The sequence below is a fragment of the Falco peregrinus genome, chromosome 8, assembly GCF_023634155.1.
Source record: "Falco peregrinus isolate bFalPer1 chromosome 8, bFalPer1.pri, whole genome shotgun sequence".
Taxonomy (NCBI): domain Eukaryota; kingdom Metazoa; phylum Chordata; class Aves; order Falconiformes; family Falconidae; genus Falco; species Falco peregrinus.
In genome coordinates, this window is record NC_073728.1 from 14,418,394 (window position 1) to 14,442,149 (window position 23,756).

General features: G+C 40.1%; 2 protein-coding genes and 1 long non-coding RNA gene across 24 annotated transcripts in view; 2 read left to right on the top strand and 1 right to left on the bottom strand.

Annotated features, from left to right (window-relative positions):
- Positions 1–2,192: 2,192 nt before the first annotated feature.
- Positions 2,193–11,242, bottom strand: WDR12 (WD repeat domain 12). The gene is made up of 13 exons (XM_055813257.1): positions 11,091–11,242; positions 10,912–11,006; positions 9,649–9,743; positions 8,879–8,985; positions 7,917–8,032; positions 7,351–7,505; positions 6,558–6,603; positions 5,651–5,736; positions 5,313–5,453; positions 5,103–5,208; positions 4,205–4,337; positions 3,342–3,414; positions 2,193–2,630 (listed from the first exon to the last, which is right to left on the bottom strand). Exons 1-13 carry the CDS (start codon positions 11,129–11,131, stop codon positions 2,553–2,555), a joined length of 1,272 nt encoding a protein of 423 aa, XP_055669232.1. The 5' UTR covers positions 11,132–11,242; the 3' UTR covers positions 2,193–2,552.
- On the top strand, positions 3,421–7,104 carry LOC129785102 (uncharacterized). The gene is made up of 2 exons (XR_008748647.1): positions 3,421–3,823; positions 6,779–7,104. It is a non-coding gene; the product is annotated as an uncharacterized LOC129785102 (long non-coding RNA).
- Positions 11,243–11,282: 40 nt separating the features above from the next.
- CARF (calcium responsive transcription factor) overlaps positions 11,283–23,756 on the top strand; it is a 41,504-nt gene continuing 29,030 nt past the window's right edge. For 11 of the 22 annotated variants that reach the window (XR_008748634.1, XR_008748633.1, XR_008748635.1 and 8 more), the window contains exons 1-6: positions 11,284–11,453; positions 16,202–16,323; positions 17,873–18,094; positions 19,082–19,202; positions 20,671–20,800; positions 22,374–22,458. Coding sequence is in view for 13 of the 22 variants with exons in the window: in XM_055813246.1 (XP_055669221.1) it covers positions 16,213–16,323; positions 17,873–18,094; positions 19,082–19,202; positions 20,671–20,800; positions 22,374–22,458 (669 nt within the window). In the remaining 9 variants the exon portion in view is untranslated. Of the gene's footprint in view, positions 11,454–16,201; positions 16,324–17,872; positions 18,095–19,081; positions 19,203–20,670; positions 20,801–22,373; positions 22,459–23,756 lie in introns of all 22 variants that reach the window. The other 11 variants (XR_008748637.1, XR_008748638.1, XR_008748640.1 and 8 more) reach the window with 3 other exon arrangements.

The window sequence follows — 23,756 nt, forward strand, 5'->3', positions numbered from 1 at the left end:
GCTTTTGGGGTTTCTTTTGGGGGGTGTGTGTGTGGAAGTATTGTGAGTAATGTCGCCATCAGCACCTTGCTTCTGGACTGTGTTTCTGGCTCAGTTCTTCTGAGAAATTTTAAAATCAACTCGTGCTGGCTATTCTAATTTCACATTATTTTAAATGAAGGAGTGTGTTTGGAGAAATAAAGATATTCTTACTAAAATGTTTTAAGATGACAGATTATATAAAGAACTGTCACTCAGCCAAATCTAAAAAGTATTTTTGTAGGTTCTAGAATAACTTGTAGATGGTGATACAGATGCATTTCAAAAACGTTGTACTTACGCTGTATCACTTCATGTTAATATGTGCTACTTAGTTGGTTCTTTGTGTGTCTGACATTCTTCCCAGTAAGAGAACCCAAACTTAAGAGGGTGTGAAAACCCTCCCACTTCTGAACTGTGGTCTACCAAAACCTGCCTTTCTAGTTACTCTCTATATTTACTACAGGTGACAAGTGTAGTAGATCTCATGGATTCAGTGTTTGAAACTGAAATAATTCATGCCAACTGGGATTTCTTAAGTCTAAATAATAATAATCATAATCTCTCTCCATTAAGCTGACAGTCCAAGTGATGTGACCTTTTTAATAAGTATTTTTTAAAGCTGGGAAAGCAAGAAAACTGTATTAAGGTTAACTATCCTGCATTCACAGGTCTTTAGACATATGCATGTAAGAGCACCCACTTACTTTTATCAACTACTTAATTGGCTGGAGGTGCTCCACAGCTATCTGACTGCAAAATACAGCTACGCTCAAGCATAATTTACCTGAAAGAAAAACTGAAGAGACAGTAATAAAATTGGCATTTCTTATAATACACAAAATAGCTCAAGACTGTAAATTAAATGGTCACTGTGAGTCTTGAAATTAAAAACTTCACTTGGTTAAGACCTCCAAAAGTAAGGTGTACTGGATTAAGGATTAGCTAAAGAGGATATTACTCTTTTCTGTTTTCATACTAAAAAATTATTAGAAAGTTTTTCAAACTTTCATGAATATTAAGCTAATGATTGCTAAATTAAGACTGGCTAGCCACAAATGTGTATGTGAAATTAATCTGCGATAGTAGGGAGGAAGGAATGCTGCATGTTCCAGCACATACTAAATTCCTGCTCAAAAAATGCTTTGTATTTTTGGTAGGTTTACAAAACAAAACATTTATTCACACCATATTTACATGTTCCAGCTTGTGGAGTAAGTAGAAGGCAATGTTTTAAAGGAAAAAAAATAGAATTAGTTGCTATAATCAGGTATATTGCTTATAAAGGATAAAGCACATACTAAGAACGTGCACATGGATTAAGATGATGGCAAGACAACATATTCCTTGTAAGTAGCATTTGTAAATAAAGGTTGGTCTGTTAGTTGCAGTACATTACTTGCAGAGCCAAGGGATCAGAGCTCTTTCCCCTGTACTCTTGCTGTTTTCTCCATAGTTTTGCTGTTCTAGTTATTTCCTAAACAGCTTACTCAGAACTTGTCCATATTGTAAACCTGGAGGTCAGAGTTTTCACTCTAAACAAAAATTAACCTTGCAATTTAATCATTTGACTTGATTGTGCTGAACAGGTCTTACATTTATTGAAAGCTAAGACAGCAGTGAGGATATTCAATTTTGGTTTCCACATTGTGAAACTTATGTGCTGGTTTGGCGTCTTAATAAACTGCAGTGATAGCTTTTTCTTTTAAATATTGAATTAAAAGCAAGACCACCTGCAGAGAAAAGGAGCTTGTTTGGATAGTCCTTGCCCTATCTCAAACCAAAAGTTATTGCAACTTTTTATATCCATTCTTTCTACGGACAAACTAATTTTTCTTCTGCCTTGTCTGTGTGATCCTCCACTTGTTTCTGTACAGTATCACAGTTATTGTACTGCAACATAACACATACCGTAATACAAGGCAGGCACCTTCTTCTAAAGTAATTTACAGCCCTAATTTATGAGCAAAACCAAAACTGAGTATTTAATCTGCTAGTAAATCTGTCAAGTTCCTTTCCATCATACCACTTGTGCTGTAAACATACTAAGTCTTTATTCTAGAAAGCAGCCTGGGTTCCTCAAGTAAAGGCTTAATCAAAAAACTGCCAACAGCCATACTGAAAGGAGGGCTGAAGTCTGATTTTTAGCTGCAGTGAGGCACTAAACCAATGGCTGTAGACAACAGCTTTATTTTTTTTTTTTTTAAGAGAAAGCAGGTAAGCTCAAAAAGTAATTTAGTCCAGTGAGTAACTTTTCTGTATCAGGAACAGTTTACTCCTTATTAAAAGGGCTATACAAAGTCACTTAAAAGATGTTAATTCGAAACTGTCAAAAAGGGAGGAAACTCCCTTTGCTTTGTTTCACACTGATCACATTCCTAACTGCTTGTTGCTATTTTTCTGTGACAAATACCAATACAGGTTACCAATATAAAAACCAGGAACAACAGCTCTCTACACTAACAGAATGACTGCTGCAAAAAAAAACCCCTTTTTTTTTTTAATTTATTAAGAAGTCTTCTGGCTGTTAACCTTCATGCTCCAACATCAGAGGCTGTAGCTGGGTATCTGTAGCAATACAGTTTGTTGTCTGCACCTCCACTCAACAGCAACTGATAGAGGAAAATAAAATTGTGATTAATACCAGAACTAAACAAAATACCAAAACAAAAGTTGAAGACTGATTTTTTTTTTAAGACATAAAAAAAAGTAATGAATAATGAACTGCTACTGCATGACTAAAATCCAGAATCAAAGTGCAGAAGCAACCTTGTGTCTTACCCTCTTCCTCCTCAAAGCAGAAACAAAGTTTTTGCAGGATTACTTCTAAATTTACTGAGAACAGGAGCCACAGAGAATCCTGAACCTCTAACAAAATGGTTTTTTTCCATTTTATACATGTGTGTACCACTACAGTAGCAGAGCAGTTTGCTATAGATGATTATATAGTTTTCCCCTTCTACATGTACTGCCATGCCCCAGCTGTCAGTTCATGCTACTGCTTTAGTCTCCATGGCAGCAAATGGTGCTTTGGAATATGTATTTTCCCAGTGAGGTGTGCTGTTCTCATGTCTCCTTGTTTGGAGTATCGGTGTAACACCCACTTAATACTACAGAGCTTATACTCCCATCCTACTCCTTTGTACAGTAGCGTGGGCAAATGCTGCAGCACATATGACAGTAACACCTAGTTATCGATGACAGCACAACTAAAACTTCTTCTATCTTTAAGCATAACAGAAAAAATAGTCCATGACTGCTTTTAGCCCTCTTCCTAAACCACTATGTATATAAATTGAGTAACTTGCTCTTCAGATTCTTACCCCTGCTTCTGTCCAGTCCACGCACAAAACCTTGTCTTCATGTGCAGCCAAGTCATACAGAGGAGCTTTGCAACTGGGGAAACACACTTATTTATAGTGACACATTTGAAGTTAAGTGAGCAATCACAGAAAACAAAGTTGGTCCCAGGAAAAAGTACTATCATGATGCTATCAAACAGATGCGGTCTAGCAGTTATGAACACTTGTAGAGAGTACAGGTATCTACCATCTGTGACATTTTCACTACTTTCTCCAGAGCTGATTGCATCAGTGTTAACCTCTCCTGCATCCCCAAAGAGAAACACAGCAACATTTTTCACCTGCTGGCAAACTACCTTGAGACTGAAATTTAATCAATCTGCTGATTAGGAACAGTTTATTATATAGTTTCTTCCATGTGTAGATGCTGTGTGTTTTCCAGAAAAGACATTTATGTCTTCTGAATGCAAACCCTTTCATCGCTTGGAAATTTGTAATGAAAGGTATGAAAGAGTATGAAGTGAAACTTCCCGCTGTTAGGGTCATTCCGTAGAGGAACAGTAAGCAGACCACCTGCGGTCACTAATCCTAGTAGCAATGTTATGGGTGCTGCCTTCTGCATGTCAGCCAATAGTGCTGTTAATGCCAGGTAAGTGCCTTGTTGGAAAGCCATATAGCTCTTGCAGATATTAAGTCACAGGTCCTCTGATAGACTACAAGTATTTTTCTCCCTTTTGTTATACACTTTACTCCTAAGACCTGGAGAATTTTCACAAACACCACAGAAGTTTCCAGTGCCTGAAACTGCTTTTGCTGTTTCATTAGGTTAACTTGACTCTACAAGCTTACATGCTTTTGAACAGCAAAGAACACATTTATTTTACCTCCTTGTGTCCCAGAGTTTCACTATGTTGTCCAGAGAACCAGAGATCAGCTGAAGCTCGTGGGTAGGTGACCACTTCACAGATGTCACCCAGCCTGTGTGAGATGTGAGAGACAGGAGAACCAAGGAACCATCTGAACAGAAGAGAGAGAGGAGGCCGGGGGGGGGAGATATCAGTAATGCATACAAAATCCAGTGAGAAAAGCAGTCAGCAACGTATTTGTGTTCAAGGCAAGTGTTTCTGCCACCACTAATTCTAACTTCAAAAAAATCAAAGTGAACTTTAAAGAAAGCAAACAAAAATATAAGGCACAGAAGCTGGGGACACACACACACAAAAAAAACCCCAAAAGCCCAGAACTAAAAATCAATTTTCTTGCCACTAAACTCCGTTTTCAAAGATTTTTGAAACAAAGGATACAATACATGCTTTTATTATTAACATAAGAAGATAATGCTGTTAAACTCTGGATTAGATTTACAGAAGCTAAACAAGTAAACATGTCTATGAAAAATCTGGTGGCTCAATCATGTTATCCGCAATCCTGTCAGGTGGGGCACCACTCTGTCATAACAAAGTGACTACTGTTTCACTCTAATGATGGTCTGACCAACTTAAGTGTGAAGGTTAAAAAAAAAGTACAGGCCCGCAACTGCAAAGTTGAACATTCATTAGTAAGTTAAAAAAACCCACCAACCCTAAGCTGCGTTACTTTAAATTATTAGAAATTAAAAGAAGCCTTGCACCAGATTATGGAAAATCTTGGTATTTGATAAAAGCCCCCAAACGGCTTCTTTCAAGCAGAGGGACTAGGAAACAGTTTGTGAGGTGTCTCTCAACAGGGAAAAGTTTTGATTTTGGAAAAAATAACCTGGAGAACATTCAAGTTTTAGCTCACCTTTGCTGCGAGGATCCCATAGCCTAATGTGTCTGTCAGTGCTCCCAGATGCGAGGCGTCGACACAGTGGTGAGTAGGAGATGGAATTAAACACTTTGTTTCCTGTCTGTCAGAAAAGAAAATAATAACTCAGACTGGAGCTACTATTTTGCAGAATTTTTTTGAGCTGGACTTTAACTGAACCTACTGATAAAAGTATAATGATCTCACCAAAGTTGATTTGAGATCTCCAGTCTCAGCATCCCAGAGTTTAATAGTGTGGTCCCATGATGCACTGCAAATTTCTTCAGCATCTGACCACAGCACAGAGGAGATGGCTTCTGTGTGGCCAGAGAGGGTTGCAAGGGGAGTCTAGAATTTAGAGTGGAGAGGGGATTAGATTGAAAGAATACATTTTTTTAATGATATTCAACAAATAAGAATACCTGTCTGATCAGCCTGATACATACCACCAGAAGTTTTCCTATAGTCATTTTTAACAAAGGGAAATTATTTTGCGTGGCCACACTTCCAATATAAAATCCTGGACAAGCTGGAGTTCATCTTACCCTTGTTAGTCCCAGCTGTTCAGTTTTCTGCTTCTTCCGTGGTCTGTTAGCTGCTTCTTCCATTTCATCCTCTTCATCTGTAGGTACTGTGACAAAAGACAGTCAGACTTGACCCAGAGGTTTCTGAATTGCATTTCCGTAAAAGTAATTAAGCAAAACGCCATATTTACAGTACCTAACCCATCTATGATGCATGAATATTTTAACCCTATGCCTCTGACCAGACTAGTATTATATCCATTCTGAGAAAAGGAAAATGAATACAAATTAAGTGATGTTCTCTAGGTCACACAGTTTTAAAGTGAAGTCCCAAATAATTTTTAAGACCATCCTCGTTAACAGAAAATTCGAACAGTAATTCAGGTGTGTGACAAACACAATCTTTTATTTTTTTAGATACAGTACCTATATATATACTCCTAAACTGACTCATCAGGACTTGGAACAGTGAAAGAAAGCATTCAGCTCAAATGGGATTAGTCTACATTCCTAGAAGAGACCTGATCAACTTGCTGTCCTCCCTATTATGGTGTCAATAACAGAACAGGAAAATAACCCACAAACTTAATTTGTAAGAAGTCTACACTCCAATCTGCACACTTATATAAATCAATTAAAAATAAATGAAAGAAATAAAGTACTGTGTTCTGAATAAAATAAGCATCAGCACACAGTTGACAACCATATCTGAAATTGTGTTACCAACCAAAACAGTAACTTCATATAAAGATGTATATGGCCTTACAAAGCTTAGGGGAAAAACAAGTTCTAGATAGCTTTTACTATTACAGACTCAAATTTTCTTAATGAAAAAAACTATTCAGTATCCATCTTTTAGGTTGTTTTAAGTAGAGTTTTTGATTATTTTTTTGGAGAGCCAAGAATCCCAGCTTAACACTTATCTTACCTGCAGACCAGATCTTTAACATCTTATCCCAAGATCCACTGCAGAACTGTATGAACAGAAACATTGTTAATATTGATCCAGACAGACCTTGTAAGCCATACTAAATACACTTCTTGCTTGAAAAGTTAATCAATGGGTTATAACGCATGAAAACCAGTGCTGGGCTCCTCCAAAAAACCAATTTTGGCATAGATAAACTATTATTTTTCCTCCCTTTGCAGAAATATCTACAAAACAGAAATATTTCCCTCAACACCGAAAAGTTTTATTTTAACCTGTCTGATATTGAGTCAAGCTGGGAGCCATGACTCCACCTTTGGTGTGAGTGCTCTTTAAACTGTTGAATTCCTGGATGAAGAAGGACCTTTTCTACCACCTGCTTTTTCTGAGTACCACTCCGGAAAGTTTTTTTCCCCACCAAAACTGCTCTGAAAATTTAGGTCATGTTTTCAAATAGTTCCATTATAATACAAAATTCATGCGTGTTAGAAGTAAAATTTACTTTAAAATAAACGTTGAACTTCACTCACAGAAGTCAAGAGCAGCATTATAATCTCTTGTGCTATCTAAAGTCACCTTCACTTTCTGTGATACTAGAGGTTAAGTGCATCACTTCAACTAGTGTTGATACAGCACTCCTAATCCTCAGTAACCACCATTTATAACAGGACTGGAAACTTATCAGCATGTCCATCATAGTAACTAGTACCTATGCAGGGACAAAAAGATTATTTTTGAGATATGGGCTGCTAACATCTCAGAAGGCAACAGTTTCTTTCCCGGAGGCACTCACTTTAGTTCTTGTGCTATCAACAGCTACAGAGTCTACACTCCCAGCGTGTCCCCTGCAGCAGTGAAGGGCTTTCACTTTGTTTTTCTCCACATTCCATTCCCATAGCAGGACAGTTTGGTCCATAGAAGCACTGAGTAACAGGCATGATAAACTATCTGAGGAAGGGGAAAAAAAAAAAAAAAAAAAAAAAGTCATGCTTGCACCCAACTCTGCTTTCCAAAGTCTTTATAGTCTATATATAGTAATTTTAGTCAAGAAGTATCATAGACGAACTCATACACATCTCCATTTACATCATGTTACCCTGCAAGTATAATTAATGTAACTATACATACCAGTACTTGCTACAAAGACTACAAGGTGGTTAGACAATGTACATGTCAAACTAACCTGACTCATTACTGTTGAAGGCCTGCCTTACACCATGACTTCATTTCTAACACCAATGACAGAGATCAAAAACATTGTAGCATTTAAATAATTAAATATTCACGGTTGAGGAATGCTGACATTTCTCCAATAAATCTATTACTACTTGCCTAATATATACGTATATACACACTAACCTTGCTTCACCCATGCCACGTCCTTCACTACTTCTGTATGCCCAGCTATTGTCATGATGCATTTTCCTTCCAAAGACCAAATTCGAGCAGTCTGATCATAGCAGCCAGTTAATATCCTACAGGGTACAGAATTTGAAACATTGTTTTTAAAACCAGCAATGTTTTTATGAAAAAAAGCCTCAACCAGAAACTCGAAAAATATTAGCATAGTAACTGGTTAGCTGAAACAAATTCAAAATACAGCTAATTTGCGTGTTCAAAAAAACCCCTTTTTGTTACAGAGTAAAGCTTCATTAAAACCTACAATTGCAAGGCTAAGAGTACAGACCAAAAAGAAAAGCAATAAGAGTACTGCATATTCTGGTAGGTGAGACTTAAGATTGCTTATGTCATGTAAAATAAAAAGATAATTTGTTGTTCATGGTACGTTACTAGAGGATCTCAAAGCATTTTCCAACTCTTACCTAATATAGGAACACTTCCTAGTTGATTGGAAAATGAATGTGAAAATACAGCAGAAAAACACAATTATGTTTGTTTTTTTTAAAAAAGAAAAGCTCTGCAGAAAGGTACGCTATCATATTTGTTAATACCAAATGTCACATTTGAAGTCAAGGGTTTAAGCTAAAGAGACATAAGGAAATCTTGCTGTCCTTTAAGATAAATAATAAATAGTGTATTAGCCATTTGTATTAACAGCATCTCTTGTTCAGAGACTCTAGCTGTTTTCTATTTGTGTTAAAAGTCGCTATCAGCATAGAATACAGGTGTAAAACTGAATTGCTTATAAAAGCAAGTAGCTGACTGACTTGACAGGTTAAAAACAAACAAAAAAGAGCAAAGAGGGGAACCCCCCTCCCCAGATTATTAAAGACACAGAATACCACTCCATTTGACACCTCTGTGTCCTCTGCACACAACAGGAATAAGCAAGACAAACCAGAATTGGCTTAATGCAGTACCATTCTTCAGTGGCTCGAACAGAACTGATCCAGTCATCGTGGAAGATGCACTCCTCTGGCTGAGGGGCCATGTATTTCTCCACATACTCTATTTCCACCACTTCTTCCTGAGCTCACAGACAAAATACTTAGTATGGTTTTATTTTTTTAAAATCAGTAACGTTTAACTGTAGTGTGGTGCAAATATACAAGTTCATTGGGCAAAGATCTTGTTATCCAAGTCCTTTGCCACAGTAGCGGAATTCAAGTCTTCAGATAGAAAAAAAAAAAAAAAAGTGAATTCTATTGCTTTCCATACTTTTTATCATATTGCTCTTAGTAGCAAGCTGGAAGAAAAATCGAATAAAGTCACTCTTCCCAGGTTTCTCTTCTGTATTTACCCGTAAAAATCTGGTGTCTAAAATACTTCACAACATTTTCTAGAAGCAATACCAACCTCCCCTATTATTCCCCAATGTAACTAATGCAGTAGGAGACAAAAATGTATTAATGATGGACTGAGTAAGACAAGAATTTCCCCTCTGACCTGCATAGACAACAGACTGGATACCAATGCTCCTTGCATTGCTCAGTCCCATACTCTCTAATCACTGTGCAGTTTAGAATGGATTTAAAAATACAGGGCATTCTCTTGGGAAAGTCAGAAAAGAAATAAAAGCCAGCAAGGAAATCTACCTAGTCAGGATGACAGTGTAATACCTAAATCAGGTTGAACTAAACTGTCTGGCTGTTCTACTGTCCAAGATGCGGTGAAATCAAGTATGACTTACCGTGGAGATATTTTCCATTTCAATGTGCGTGCCCAGCGGCATACGCAAGAACTGGCCATTGATAAGGAAGTCAAATTCCACATACTTGTGATCCGCTGAAACAAATTAGGAAAAATGCATGCTCAGGTGTCACTGTTCATTTCATACCATCAAGAACAGCATCACTCTATGGCTGGTTCAGTAGAACAGAGCCAGCAAGAGGTTAGAAAAGACAAGAAAAACCCCACCCCACCCCCAACAAAACAGTATGTTTCATCTCCCAGTTTTAAGTGGGCAGCCCATGAATTCCATAGGATTATGTAAGAGTAAGGGTGATTTGCTGTTGGGGTTCAAAAGGTTGCCTCTCATTGTTAATATATTATTTTCTAAATCCTTTTCTCTGTAGCTACATTGAACCAAACCGCCATGATGCTTCATCACTGTTCTGTATGGAATTTGCCACTAGTAGCCCACATCTTTGCCATCACTACCTAAAGCCCTGTATTTGAAGCAACAGTAGGGAACTGAGATTTTTTGGTGTGTATTTCTCTCTCTGTACTGGCACAGTTGACAAAGGCCCCACATTTGACATGAGCACTGTGCCACGCACCGGTTTTCTATTCAAGGTCGCTTGCCATTTCACAGGTTCAAAGCGACTTGCAGGAGTCTCAGCAGGTTAAGATGCAATTAAGTCTCATTTCTTACAGAAAAAGGGATTTCTCGAAGACATTGCACAGGTGTCTTCCCCCGATAATCTTTCAGGGCAGGCCCATTTCAGCCTGAGAGCTGAGGGTTGAGCTCTTCTCAAAGGCTTTCAGGAAAAACAAACCTTCGGTGTCATGAGTTCTTTTGCCAGGTTTGGGGAACGCTGCCCTTCCCGCCCGCCGGGGCGGTGCAGTCAGGTGCTGGGCCCCTCGCCCAGCCTCGGGAGCGCGGCTGCTGGGCCTGCCCGCACCGGCACGGCGGCTGCCGGGGCGGAGGGGGCCCCGCTCTGCCCAGCCAGGCCGAGCCAGGGGCGGCGCGCGCCGGGGCCCGCCCCCCCGGGGGACCCCAGCCCCAGGGCACCTTCAAGCTCAACCGAGGCGCTGAGCTGCCGCGCCCGGGGCCCGTGGTCAGCGACCACCGGGGTGGGACCCGGCTCCCCAGCGGGGCGGCGCTGCAGGAAGGGCGAGGCGCGGGGCCAGCGCCCGCTCGGGGGGTCCCGTAGCTCCCGCCCGCTCCCCCCCGCTCCCCCCCCTCCTCCTCCTCCTCCTCTTCTCCCTCCTCCTCCTCCCCGGCACCTACCGTCGCCGGCCGCCAGCAGCTTGTTGATGAGGTGGCTGAGGTCAGCGGTCTCAGAGGCCGCGGGCACCGAGAAGGGCACATCCTCCACGGCGTACCTGCGGGCACACAGCGCCGTTACCAACCCCGGCGGCGCCCCCGCCCCAGGCGCGCCCCCGCAGCCCGCCCGGGCGCCCCCTCACCTGCGGTTCTCGGTGCGGAACCGCGCCGTGAGCTGCGCCATGCTGCCGCCGGCCACGTGCCGCGATGAGCCGCGCCCGCCCGCCGGGCACCGCCCCCCCGCTGCCGGTCGCGCCCCCGCCCCGGCCCGGCCCGGCCCGCCGCCGCGCCACGCGGCCCGCCGCCGCTGGGACCGCCCCGCCCAGCATGCCGCGCGCGCCCCGGCCCGCCAGCCGCGGCTCGCGCGAGGCCCCGCGCCGCCGCCTTCCCGGCGCCCCCCGCGCGCCCTCCCCCTGCCCGGCTCGGAGGGCGGGCGCGGCGGCGCGCGTGCGCCGGGGGGCGGCCTGCATGGCGGCGCCTGCGGGAGCCGAGGCGAGGTTGAGTAGGCACGTTCCGCATTCCCCTCCGCTCCCCGCGGGGCCGCCGGCGACTGCGCCGGGCTCTTCCCTCCGGGCGGCGGGCGGGACCCGCCCTTGTCCGTCCCGTCCCCCCCTTCCTCCACCGCGGGACTGTGGTTCGGAGGGGCGCGACCGGCGAGGGCGGGGCGGGGGGGTGAGGTGCGCGCGTGCCCCCTCAGGGCTGAGGCGCGGGAGGCGCTTTCCGCGGGGTGTTCGCGGGCACCTGCGGCCCGGCGGTGCCGTGCCGTGCCGTGCCGCCGGTGCGGGGCTCCGCGGGGCACCGGCTTTGTCCCCGGGGCGGTGAGTAGTTCCCGTGCGGGGCTGCGGCGCTGCTGGAGCCGGCGAGCTGCAGTGCGTGCCCGTTCGCCGCGGATGGCGGCGTCTTGGCGTTACCTGGGTTGTGTTTTCTTGCATGTATAAGTGGCACATCAACAATAAACTTCATACTAAAAGTAACAAACCCAAGACGCAGTAAGCTTTAAAAGAAGCTGTAAGTCAATTTGAATTTTTTGGCAAAAGGCTGCTTGTGTGAGTACCTGCTGAGTGCTTGGTTTATATATACATATAGATATAGATATAGATATTTTCTTCTCCCCTCCCGCCTTTTTGACAGTTATTTGTGGCCGGCCTCTCCGGGAAGAGTCGTGCTATCCCTGTGTGGCGACTCGGGGTGGGGCAACTTGGAGTGGGCAGGTGTCAAGTTGTGATGTTTTGTGAGACTCAGAAATCTCATCTGTTTTTTAAGTACACTTAAGAAATGCTTAAGATCTAACGTTGTCAATGTAACTGACACAGGTGCATTTTCCAGATACTTGTAACTACAGAAAAGTGAGTTGAGAAACCTTTTAAGTAGGAGTCCACAGATGGTCTGTGAATTCTTAACAGTATCTGCCTGCTCTTCTGTGAAAGAGAGAAAATAAATCTCAAACCTGTTGCACGTTAATGTAAAGCTAATTGTAGCTCATTTATTTGGGGGTATCGCTACACCCTAATTTCCTCGCTGTTACGTTTTACTGTAATTCGTGCCTTTCATAATGTTTTACTGTAATTTGCACCCTTCATAGTGGTGGTAGAGAAATGTCTTCAGAGAGAGCATTTAATTGTTGTAAGCTATGCAATTATCTTAAATCTTTTTATAAAATCTCTGAAAAGTTCCATGGAAAACACAAAAAAGATTGTTGGTGAGGCTTTCAACTGTATATTTCCTGTCAAGAAGTATAAATTAAAACCAGAATTGGGAATATTGCTGTCAGAAGTGCTGAAAACATGAACTTGCACTGTCAAACTTTGATTTACTTTTTTTCTTTTATGTTGTTGTTTTGTTTTTTGAAACTGGTATGCTTTGAAGACTTGAAGCTTGAAAAAATCTAAGACAACTCCCTCCTTCCTGCCCTGGCAGAGTATTCCTAGGCAGAATGTGCTTATTATCACAATGGACTTACCCGCTTTTTACAGTTTAGGTTTCTTATAACTAAAATCTTACAACATTGACTCAGTGTTAAAATAATGAGTTTGAAAGGCAGCATTTCCCTTTGGGATCTGGCTGCATGTTGCCTTCACAAGGAGGCCTTGTAATTGAAGGAAGGCAGAAGTAAGCATTTGTATGAGGCCTTAAAATTATGTCAGTCTAGAACTGGTGTGTTTTTAGGGACTGCTGTTTGTAGTTAATAGGTATAGCTATTACCATAGAATAAAGAATCAGAGGCAAGAAAATACAGAAATCTAATACCCTGTCTTAAGGCAAGGCAGAGGTGTGACTGGTCAATAATAGGATTTTAAAGTAATGCTCATTTGACTTTTCTGTTGGTGTCTTTAGAAGTTTACATATAAAGAATCAGTATGTGGGCTTCTGGATTAGAAAGGAGGTTGCAACCATTATGACAAAGGTTCACCTCGGTGAGCACTGAAATCCTGGTCTGGTTGGGAGTTCCTGATGTTACACAAGTTGTGTCTGTGAATGGCGATCAGAGAACCTAGTGTATGCAAAAGGTGCCCCTGGCTTTGACAGCTGCATTATCGTGGGAGTTCTTGATGGCTAAATAAATCAAGATCTGACAGGTTTTTGTGTTTTACTAAACAATCTTGAACTGTCAGTGTGTTTGTCTTTGGAATTGAACCACTGGTGGTAATGTAGGCTAGATTGTGGTGCATAATGTTTGCTCTCTTCAAGATACGGTCTGTAAGAACTTGCATGAAATGCTCATGATGGTTATCATGTTTACCTGTTCTAGCAGTTTCTGTGGCTGCTTCTTCTCTGTAGAGTTGAACCAAGGGTAGCAATGGCCATAGATTTCCCTTTATTTTGAACAAAGTGCTTTCCAAAGGGAGACAGAGCAAAGGAAGCAGTCCTATAGCGTTAAAATGTGCTAACCCTTGATTTGGAAACGGTCTTGGGAGCGGTGGGCTACGTGGAGGGCAGCCTGTGGAGTGGGTTGGGTAGAGCTGCATTAAGGCTAAAGCTGAGGCATGGAGAGCTGCCTGTTGTGTGGACAGGGGATGCAGCTGTTGATCCTGTTTTACGCCAACATTAAACTCCCACTTTTCTCCTTCAACCCATTGTTAAATGTGGGATACAGTGGTGTTACATTGGAAGTTTTTGTGGCACTGATGTAAAATGTTTATGAAAAGAAGGGATAATTGTATATTATTTACTCATTCATGATAAAATATCCATGCATGCATATGTATACAGGATTTAACTGTCTTGTTCGGGGAATTTGTTAGCAATATTTATACAACTATAAAGTTTATTAACTGTGTATGTACTTGTAAGTACCTGTAAAAACGTGTTTCTTTAAAATGAAAAATTTTTTGTTGTTGTTTGGGGTTGCACAGCACCTAGGTTAATGAAACCTGGGTAATTAAACCATGAGTTTTGTTGTCCAGGGTGATGTGTGCGCCAGTGCCTGGGTTAGAGCAGTGATCAGACAAAGTCACAGGGCAAAAACATACCACGGGGATTTTTTAAACACAAAGATAAAACTTTGGATATTTCTGGACTGTTTATAAGAGGAAGCTGGATAAATATCACTGTATATTTACCCTACTGCTGTAATTTTCCCCCTGAACTTTATTATTAACCAATGTTAGATACAGGGTATTGGGCTGCTCAGGCCATTGGTCTGTCCTGATAACAGTGATCCTTGTGTTATGTAGTCAGGTTCCAACACGCTCTGGGTACGTGCCATCAGTATCTCTGGAGCAAACTTCTTCAGTTTATCTCAAAGAGCTGAATGTGCTGCTTTGGCAAAACTGACGTATCTTTTTTACATCTTTTAACTGAGGGGAAATGGTTGACTGATGATGAAATCTGGTTTTCTCTCTGTTTTTTTCATTTACTGCCAACATGCTTCAGACATTTTAACTGAAACATCTCATAATTGTTCTCAGATCCAAAGCTACAAAATATTTGGTACACGTGAGGTAACTTCATTTGGAACTTGGTTTGGAGTGTCATCACTTGAAAGTTGTATGGAAAAATAAATCTGCTTTAGCTTAAAGTATTTAGTATATTGAGCATATGAGCAGCTTAACTTCACAATGTTGTTTGTATCAGCAGGATGCTTTAGTCAGCTTCAAAAGCCAAGGAGATGTGGATTTACTTTGCCCATTGTCCTTTATATCTTTGCAAAGCAAAATAAATTTGTGATCTCAGGGTTGCACGGTTCTTTTCAAGTCACTCTCAAGCCTTTTACATTCTCTTTACCAAAGCTGTGAACAGTTGAAATATCACAGCCAAGAAGGCCCATCTCAAGGAATTTACTGTGTAGTGTGAAGAAGATAAAGCTGGTAGGAGTCATGTGCTAATATAACGCTGCCTGCCTTTAAAATAATTACTGAAGGGAAAATCCTGAACACCTTTCCCCTTCCCTCACCCCAAACTGCAGGAATTAAGTTTTCTTCTATTCAGTTTGGCTATTATGTGCATAGTCTAGTATATATGTACTCTAGTAACACAGGGGCCAGGTTAGTAATTTTGGCTACTTGCTTATTTATGAATGTTTGGGATTGGTCACTGCTTTAAAAGGTGTACTGTGTGGGTGAGAGCATTATCTTGTGAATGTGGCAATTCACTGTCCAATATTCTCTGTTTGCTTGAAGGTTTATAGTGGGCAGCTGAGCTCCTTTAAGTCCTTTTCTTTAGGATAGGAGGTAGATCTCCAAAGTGCTGGGAGCTCTGTCTTTGTCTTTCATCACATGATTAATGCCAAATTCTGTTTGATATACCTGCTGGTTTTCCTGCCCTAAGCTTGCAGCTATAGACTAACAATAGTGATTTTATTTCATTTTTATGGTGCTAGAAAACAAATGTGATTTACTTTAAGATGGCTGCATGACAGAGTTGAGTAACGCAAATCCTATCGATTATGGAAGTAGATGACTAGTATTTTTGTAAAGCAGAGCTGGCATATCTGTAAATATCAAGTGTTCTTTAGATGTGTATGGTTGTTAGTTGAGTGCTTGTGGACATATTTAGATGAAAATCGTGTGAGTGTATATGTGTGCTTTGTATCTGTGTGTGCAATGACAAGTCAAGCAAGTTGTCTTATACAAGAGGCTAAACTATACTCCTGGAGCAGCACACTGACATTTTTTTGCGGGGAGTAATAAAGTGATAAAGAGGCAAAGACTTCTTGAGGGCTTTGCTGTTAGCTTGCAACAGTGTTAGATCTTGCAAGACTAAATGTGTAAGAGCAAAAAAACCCTGCAGGCTGAAATTTTTATAACTTTTTCAGGTCATCTTGTAATGGAAGAAGGTGGAGCTGACCATGATGTTGCTATGGAAGGATCTAATGATTTGTTCATAGACAACTGTAATGGCACAGAAGAGTCAGAAACGAATGATCGGGTTTTTCAGGTGAGATAAATGTCCTTTCTTTCTTGATGCTTTCTTCACATTGTTTTCTGATGAATTTACATGTGTTTTTTCTTGCCTTTATAGTAATACATTGTGTTTTATAAAAAAGTACAAAAGTTCCTGCCCTTGGGTTCTTGTGCCATTCAGTTTTGAACTGATGAATATCCAGATGTTATTTTTAATGACAGCCTTTAGTAACTGTATTAATAGATCCTGTTACAGTGCTGAAGAAATACGTGATTTGTTATGTTAACAATATTAGACAGTACTTGATGACACACTTTGGAGTAGGAGGGGTTCAGAACACTTGAAAATCAGGTCAAATTGCTTAGTGACCAAACGTGACAAATAAGAACCCAGGGACACAGGACATCTTTGTAGGTATTGGGGAAGGGGAGTCTTTAATGTCTTTGTTATCAAATATTGCCAGATATTCCTAGTCAGAGAGATTTCTGTGCATAAATGTTCTTCTGCAGATTACTTCAGCTAACGTAAAATATTCAGGTAGTGATTTAGTAGTGTGCTTATTGTCTCTGTGTAATGTCTTTAACACAACTAATGCCATTTATTTGTTGCTGGTTTTCTGATGTAGTTTACAGTAGACTGTTTCAGCACAGAAGATTTATACCTGCAGAATTTTTTAGAAGGTTATTTGACTTTAATATAAAATTTAAAAACATTTCCCCCACCCTTTGGATTTGTAGCTCACAAAGTTTTGTAGCAGAAACATCAGAATTGTTTGCGTGATTGCTACAAAAGATAAAACGAATTGCACTCCTGCTTGCATTGGCCAAATGACAGCCTGACATGATATTTTACACAAGGGCTGCCTATTTTCCATTATTTTCATGTTTAATATTTGTGTTCTCAGAGTTTCAACACGACAGATACTTGTGCTTAAATACTTTAATGAAAATGGGATGTGCTGTAAGACCTTGATTCTGCAAGCTTGATGAAAATAAGCTCTGATTACCTATTTTTTGAGACTTGCAAAATCTGAATCTTGATCTTATGCTGTATAATTCTTGGACTTGAATTGGAGGGTTTGTTGCTTATTTTTCTTCTGTGGTAAGGAATTAAGAAAATATATAGACACTTTTGCCTTCATAACTAAATACATGTATCTAAAGACCTAGTGGAATAATTTCTAGAATTTCTTTTGAAGTCAAATCAAGTTGGTGGGTGTTTTACAGTTCTGGTTTTGGTATAAGTTCTCTCAGTTTCTGAGTAGATTTGAGATGTTTTAAAATGATGAGTGGGTCTGGGGAACAGATTTTGGGCACAAGGGGGTTTCTTTCCCCATAGTAGAGAGGGTTGCTTCTAGGAAAGCAGAAATATGAATACACTTTCAGCATGGAAATGGAAAACAAAAATGGAGCTGCTAGTGTCAGCTAATAGCCTCTTTGTCATAAGGACAAGAGCTCCCTCCAAATATACAATACAGCACACTGGTTTTAAAAGTTCTTTTCTTTCTCCCTTTTTTTTTTTCCCTAAATAGAAATTGCTACTCAAGATTAAAGTACATTTTACTGTTTTTCCTCTGTGAAAGCAATTAACCTGCATGGATTCCAGGGATCCATTGTTCGGACAAAGTAACTCTCCTGCAGCCTTGCCCATCACAGTACGCCTCTCAGGAAGTTCTCCATCATCAGCTGTGCCTGTGCGGCCACCCCAGCTGCAGCCTCACTCTGCAGAGGAGTTTCACTTGGTAGACCAAACTGGGCAGCCTCTCTATGAACTGCAGCCCCTAGGAGGGCCCAGTGCACCGATGGTGAGTGTGTCTGAGAACAGGGCAGGTGGTGTATTCACAGATGAGGGAGCTCTTTGAAGAACTCTTTTACATGGTGCTTGCTTGTTGTAACAACAGCTGATTCAGACTTTATTTCTAGCAACAAGATGAAACTTTTCAGTGGTTCAGTTCATGCTCTAGTTGCCCTTCCTCAGGTAGGCCAGTCCTGTCTCCAGCCATTACTAAGTTTGTTAAACACCACCTTATGTCTTTTGTCTTTATCAAGCCCGGATGTTATTGTGTGATGAGATCTCATATTTCTATCACTGCTGCTTTCTCTACATTCCCTGGATGTAGAGAAATATTTTGGGGGAGGTTGGAACATGAGCAATAAGCTAACCCATTGTGTCTCTCCCAACCAATAATTTGCTTAAACTGTTGCTTTGTAATTCTTAACATTTATTTTGTAAAAAGGTAACTCACCCAGGGGGTTTGGTTGGCATGTGTTGTCACTAAAGAAACTTCACCCCCTTAAAGTGTAATAAATCAGAAATAAGATTCTATTTTGTATTATTCTAGGTTTTATAACGTTGTTGGGAACAAGTCCTTAGTAATTATGGGAAAATATGCCATAAAGAGTTGTTTAAGTTTTCCAGAATTCTAGGAGATTTAATTTTTTTGTTGTTTTTAAAGTTCTGGAGCTTTTTCTGTCCGCTTTTGCATAAAATGCTGCCTATAGAGGTCAGTTTCTTAATTGTAAAGGTTAAAATTTTTACATGTTTGTAATTAATTCTGCTAGTCCATGAAGAGTTTTGCAATGATTCCAACTATGAGTGTTTTTCAGGTTTTTGATAGCCTTAGTAAGTGTTGTAAGTTTCAAATAAAAGTGTCATTCATTGTAGAATCTTGTTAGTTTGGTGTGGTTTTTTCCTTTAATCAATTAAAGGGCTATTTTAAGAGGGGGAAAGTAATTTTGACGATCACCATACAAACTAGTTTCATTCATGCTTTTGTGTGATTGCCTTACAGATGATTGTTGCCAGCCAGTCAGAAAATGGACAGGTGCTGCATGTCATTCCTTCTGCCCAGCCAGGAATGGCCCAAGTGATTATTCCTCAAGGTCAGCTTCTGGATGTGACCAGCACGCAGGGTGAGTTTAACCTGTGGAACTTGAGGGTGTGTGTTCCTGTGGCTAACTATAGCCTTCATGATCTCATTCTAAGCACCTTGATTGTATGTGTTTCCTTCCTTTAGTCAGTTATAAGACAAAAATGCATATTTACTGAATCTCCTTTCTGATTATGAGTCTGGCACCCCACACACTATGTTTTCTGCTGGGCAAAAGCCTTATGAAATAAAAACTACTATGCTTACTTTAGATATGTGATGGATAGATTGAGACATCAAGCACAAAGCTGTTTCTTGTCTTCCTTACCTTTAATAAAGATATTCGTGCCAAGTCAGACAGCTGTATTATCAGCTTCAAATTTTCACTGTCTGTTTACTTCATTTTGAGTGAAGTAGTTTATTCATGTAACGCAATCAGAGGAATTAATGTTGTTCTGGTCTGCCAGAGATCACTGGTGATTATGCATTTTCATGAAGCCAGGAATGAAGGACCTAGGTAGAAATTCAGTTCCCAGTGAGGTTTTTTTCTGGAGACTTGCTGTGTAAAAGACTTTGTAGTTACTTGATCTTCAAAAGACAGTTAGGAAGACTTATCAGTAGTTTACTATGGACTGTCGGTCCCCAAGTTTCACTTGCTTGCACATGGTGATAATGCATGGAGTGGCACAGGCTTCAGAGAGATCATAGTGTTTTAAGGGCGTGTGTATGCTCCAAGCTTTGAGCCAGAGTGGTGTTACTCTGATGTGCACACCTGTAAATCTTCAGGCACAAGCTTTCTAGCGGAGTGATTTCTGTACTGTGTATCACTTTCTCTCAGAATGGGGGAAAAGCTTTCATAACTGAAGGGCAAAAATCCTGCATCTAAAGAGAGCTCCCTTTTTATGTTGAAACCAAAGTATCAAATGTCTGTTTTGACAGTTTTCCCTCATGTTTTCGTTTAACTTATACACACAGGCTTCAATCTAACAGTACTTTTTGGCTTATGAATGCTCCCTGTTACCAAGAAAGGCTAAAACATTTGTTCTAACTGCGTGTCAGATTCAATTACAGGAGGCTTTTTTTTCTTGTTTAGGTGTTCTTCTCTTAAGTACAAAGCAGTGTCTTAATCTCCTTTTCTCTTATTTTAAAAGCAAGCAGTGTGTGATTTGCAGCTGGACAAAATAATTGTGCAATCCTATATCAATTTGTGGAAATGTAAAGCAGAGTAATTTACAAGTTCTTTTGATTATTTGCTTTGCTGTGGAAGGATTCATTAGCAGTCGTGTGATTATCAAAGTCCTTGAGTACAAACAACCTTGTCAAGTGTATCTTCATGTGTGTGCCAAGAGTTTGAATGTTGATTCACAACTATTAAACTACTTTATAATCTACAAATCTTATTACATATGTCAAAATGCTTGCTTTTCCAACACACAAAATTTAATCATAGCTTGTCTTTTCCCCATTCTGACTTCAGTTATTAACCAGAAGACTGTTCTATTTTTGTAAAGATGTTGCGGAAGAGAAGTGTGGTGATGGGAACTTGCAGACTGTGGTGGTGGCTGCTATAGCAGACAGTGCAAGCAGTTACATTCTACATCCACAGGCATCTCTCACTGTATCGAAAAAACCAACCACCAGGTAGGTCAGGAGTTAAAAGGGTGAACAATCACTTTGATGTACTGTTAGTGCTGTCTTTTTTTCTTGCAGTTTGTTTTTGCATTCGTTCACACAAAATTACCATAGAGTGGAGGTTATGAACCCTTAGTATTAGTGAATGATGTGTAGTTAACTGCTTAAAGTTAGCTTTTGTATGTGCCAAAGCAGTGGAGAAAGCAATTAAAGCACCTGTATTTCAGAGAGAGTTGGATGTATTCTGACCAGAGCAATAGGTGGGCATTTAAAATAACACAGTGCAAATCACTGAAATTACTCCACATAAACACTGATACTGCCAACCAAGAATTCAAAGTGATCCAGTGAAGGAACTGCAGGGAAAGTTGAAATTTGAGGGAGCAGTTTCTTGTAAGAGTATATTAAAACCTATATAAACCATCCTCCCACAAGAAGAGTTGATTGAAGAGATTAATTTTTTAGATAGGAATTTTGGTAGTTAGCATTAACAGGGAGAGCCTAATCTGTGTTCTCTGGGTAACTTCTTCAGTTTCCTTTGATAAAATACGAGAAAGTAGCTGCTAACTATGTGCTTCAGTGGAACACAGAGGCAGATTGGTTAGCAAAGTTTCTAAGGTTAAAATAGTTTTTAGGTTTCTCTTCTCTCGATGTCCACCTAATTCTGTCCCCATGCTAAGCTTACTATTTTAATTCCTGAATACCCTGGAATTCTTCTCTGCTTAAAAAAAAACACCCAAAAATGCGAAACCAAACATAAAACAAGAACAAAAAAACCCAACCAAAAAAACAAATCAAAACCAAAACCCAAAGATGACATTTGCTCAGTGGACTGCAGGCTGGCTTTGCATTGGTTTATGCTCTTTTGAAATCAAGATGTGGAAGAGATTAATCTCACTACAGCACAAAATTATGTATATTCAAGAAACATTTAAAATTAAGAGAAACAGTTTGTGAATGGATTTTGTGAACACAGTCTGTACGTGTTAGAAAAATAAACCCAGAAAGGAGTGGACAAGAGTATGGACAGGAGATGATGCACTTGAGTTCTGGAATAATAAAGATTAAGTAAGCGTTGTTTCTGCCCCAGGATTTAGGGAATGGAGAAACTAGATAATTACTTAAAATAGTTATTGGAGCTGGTTTTCAGTAATTTAAAATATACTAAAATGTTTAGCATTTAACAAGTGTTTGATATTGGATTTAATCTTTAGCATTCTATGATCAGTCTTCACAGTAAAATTATTAAGACAATCAGCTGATCTATTTTACTGTGTTTTGTGTATTATCAAGCAGCGATATTGAGAATACTGAATGCTCAGAGGTCTTCCTGAATGTAGAAAACGGTGCTTTTTTAAAATACTTGTATTTGCTGTGAGTTATTTTAACAATGAAATAGAATATGAGGAAAATGAGCCCTAAGTTTTTAAGGCAAATTGATACAATATCTGTAGTTTGATCACATGCTGTAGGATTATACATAATGTGCTGATTTGATGTTACTTGTAGGTTAGACTAAATTATTGCTTTTCTGGATGTCTATATAGACTTCTGCTATTTATTTTTATTTTTATTTTTTCAGGGTAGTGGAAGATCCCTTTCCCATCCCTCTCCAGCCATTGCCACCAAATACACCTGCATGGGCACGCCGTCTCAGGAACTGTGAGGTGGGCTGCAAAGAATTCTGACTTGATGTTTAATCATTTTAGATCTAAGATGTTGATGCTATGCCATGGAAGGAATAATTCATAGTTGTAGAAGTTGTGTTCAAGCTTCGTGATATTAGGAAATACTACTGGTACTAGCTGGTACTCCTAGCACATTTAAACACATAAAATGCTATGGAATCCCTTCCTTTTTTGGAAATGCTAGAATAACTGACCATCAATAACTCCTGAAGCAAAAAATGTGGTTCTTAAATCTTGATGCCATACAGCAATGGGAGAAGCTGTTGTGTGCCATGTTAAGAGTTCACTCTGGAACTATAGTGCAAGCTCTGCTGTCTTCTGCTGAGCAGACTGTTTTTTGTTGTCCTTAGTGATTCATTGATTAAATAATAAAATTGCTCTTGTATGGCCTAAGTCTGCAACTGTTCATATTAGTTTGTGTTGCAGAAATCAAGATCCATGTGACTTGCCAGGGTCAAGTCTGGGACTTTGAGCACCTTAATGTAAATGTTTTACTAAGGATTTCTATTTGAGGTATTCTCACAGGGATGGGATTTTGTTGTTGGGTTGGGGGGGGGGGTATTTTTGGATTTTTTTTCTTTCTTTCTCTCTCTTTTTTTTTTTTTTTTTTTAATCATACCAACATGGTTACCTGTGCTTGTCTATTCCCTGGAATGGCTTTTGACCTAAACAGGTCTTTATTTGCGTATTGTTTGATGCCTGCAGAACTGTCCTGATGACTGGGATGATCTCAACAGCTAGAATGTATCATAAATCACTCAAAAGGAAGGGAGGGGAGATGGGAAGATTCTTGAGAGATCACCTACCCCTTCTTCCTGTTGCCCCTTCCTCATTTTACCAGACTTTTCCTGATAGATGTTTATTTTACTGTCTCTTGATACTGTTTTAAAGGAAAACTCATACTCTGTCTAGCTGGATCACCTCTTCAGATATCCGTACCATTTGAGGTTTTTCCTATTGACTTGGCCAGTGCTAACTGGAAATTGCAGTTGCAGTGACTTGGAAATTGAATTTCTTTATGTATCCCCTCAGAAATAATTTTTAAATTAAGTAAATATATGAATCTGTTCTTCTTTTTTATACGACTTATTTCGTACAAATAGTACTGTTCATTATTATATCCACTTAAACATTAAGAGGTCAGAAAACTAATAATGCTAATTCTTCTATGACGGAGATAGCATTTTCACATTCATTTAATTCAGTTGGCCAGTTAGTTGTTAAAGTCCAGTAAGATGTATAACCCTTATTACTGTGTTTTTAGCACTGTGTGGCAC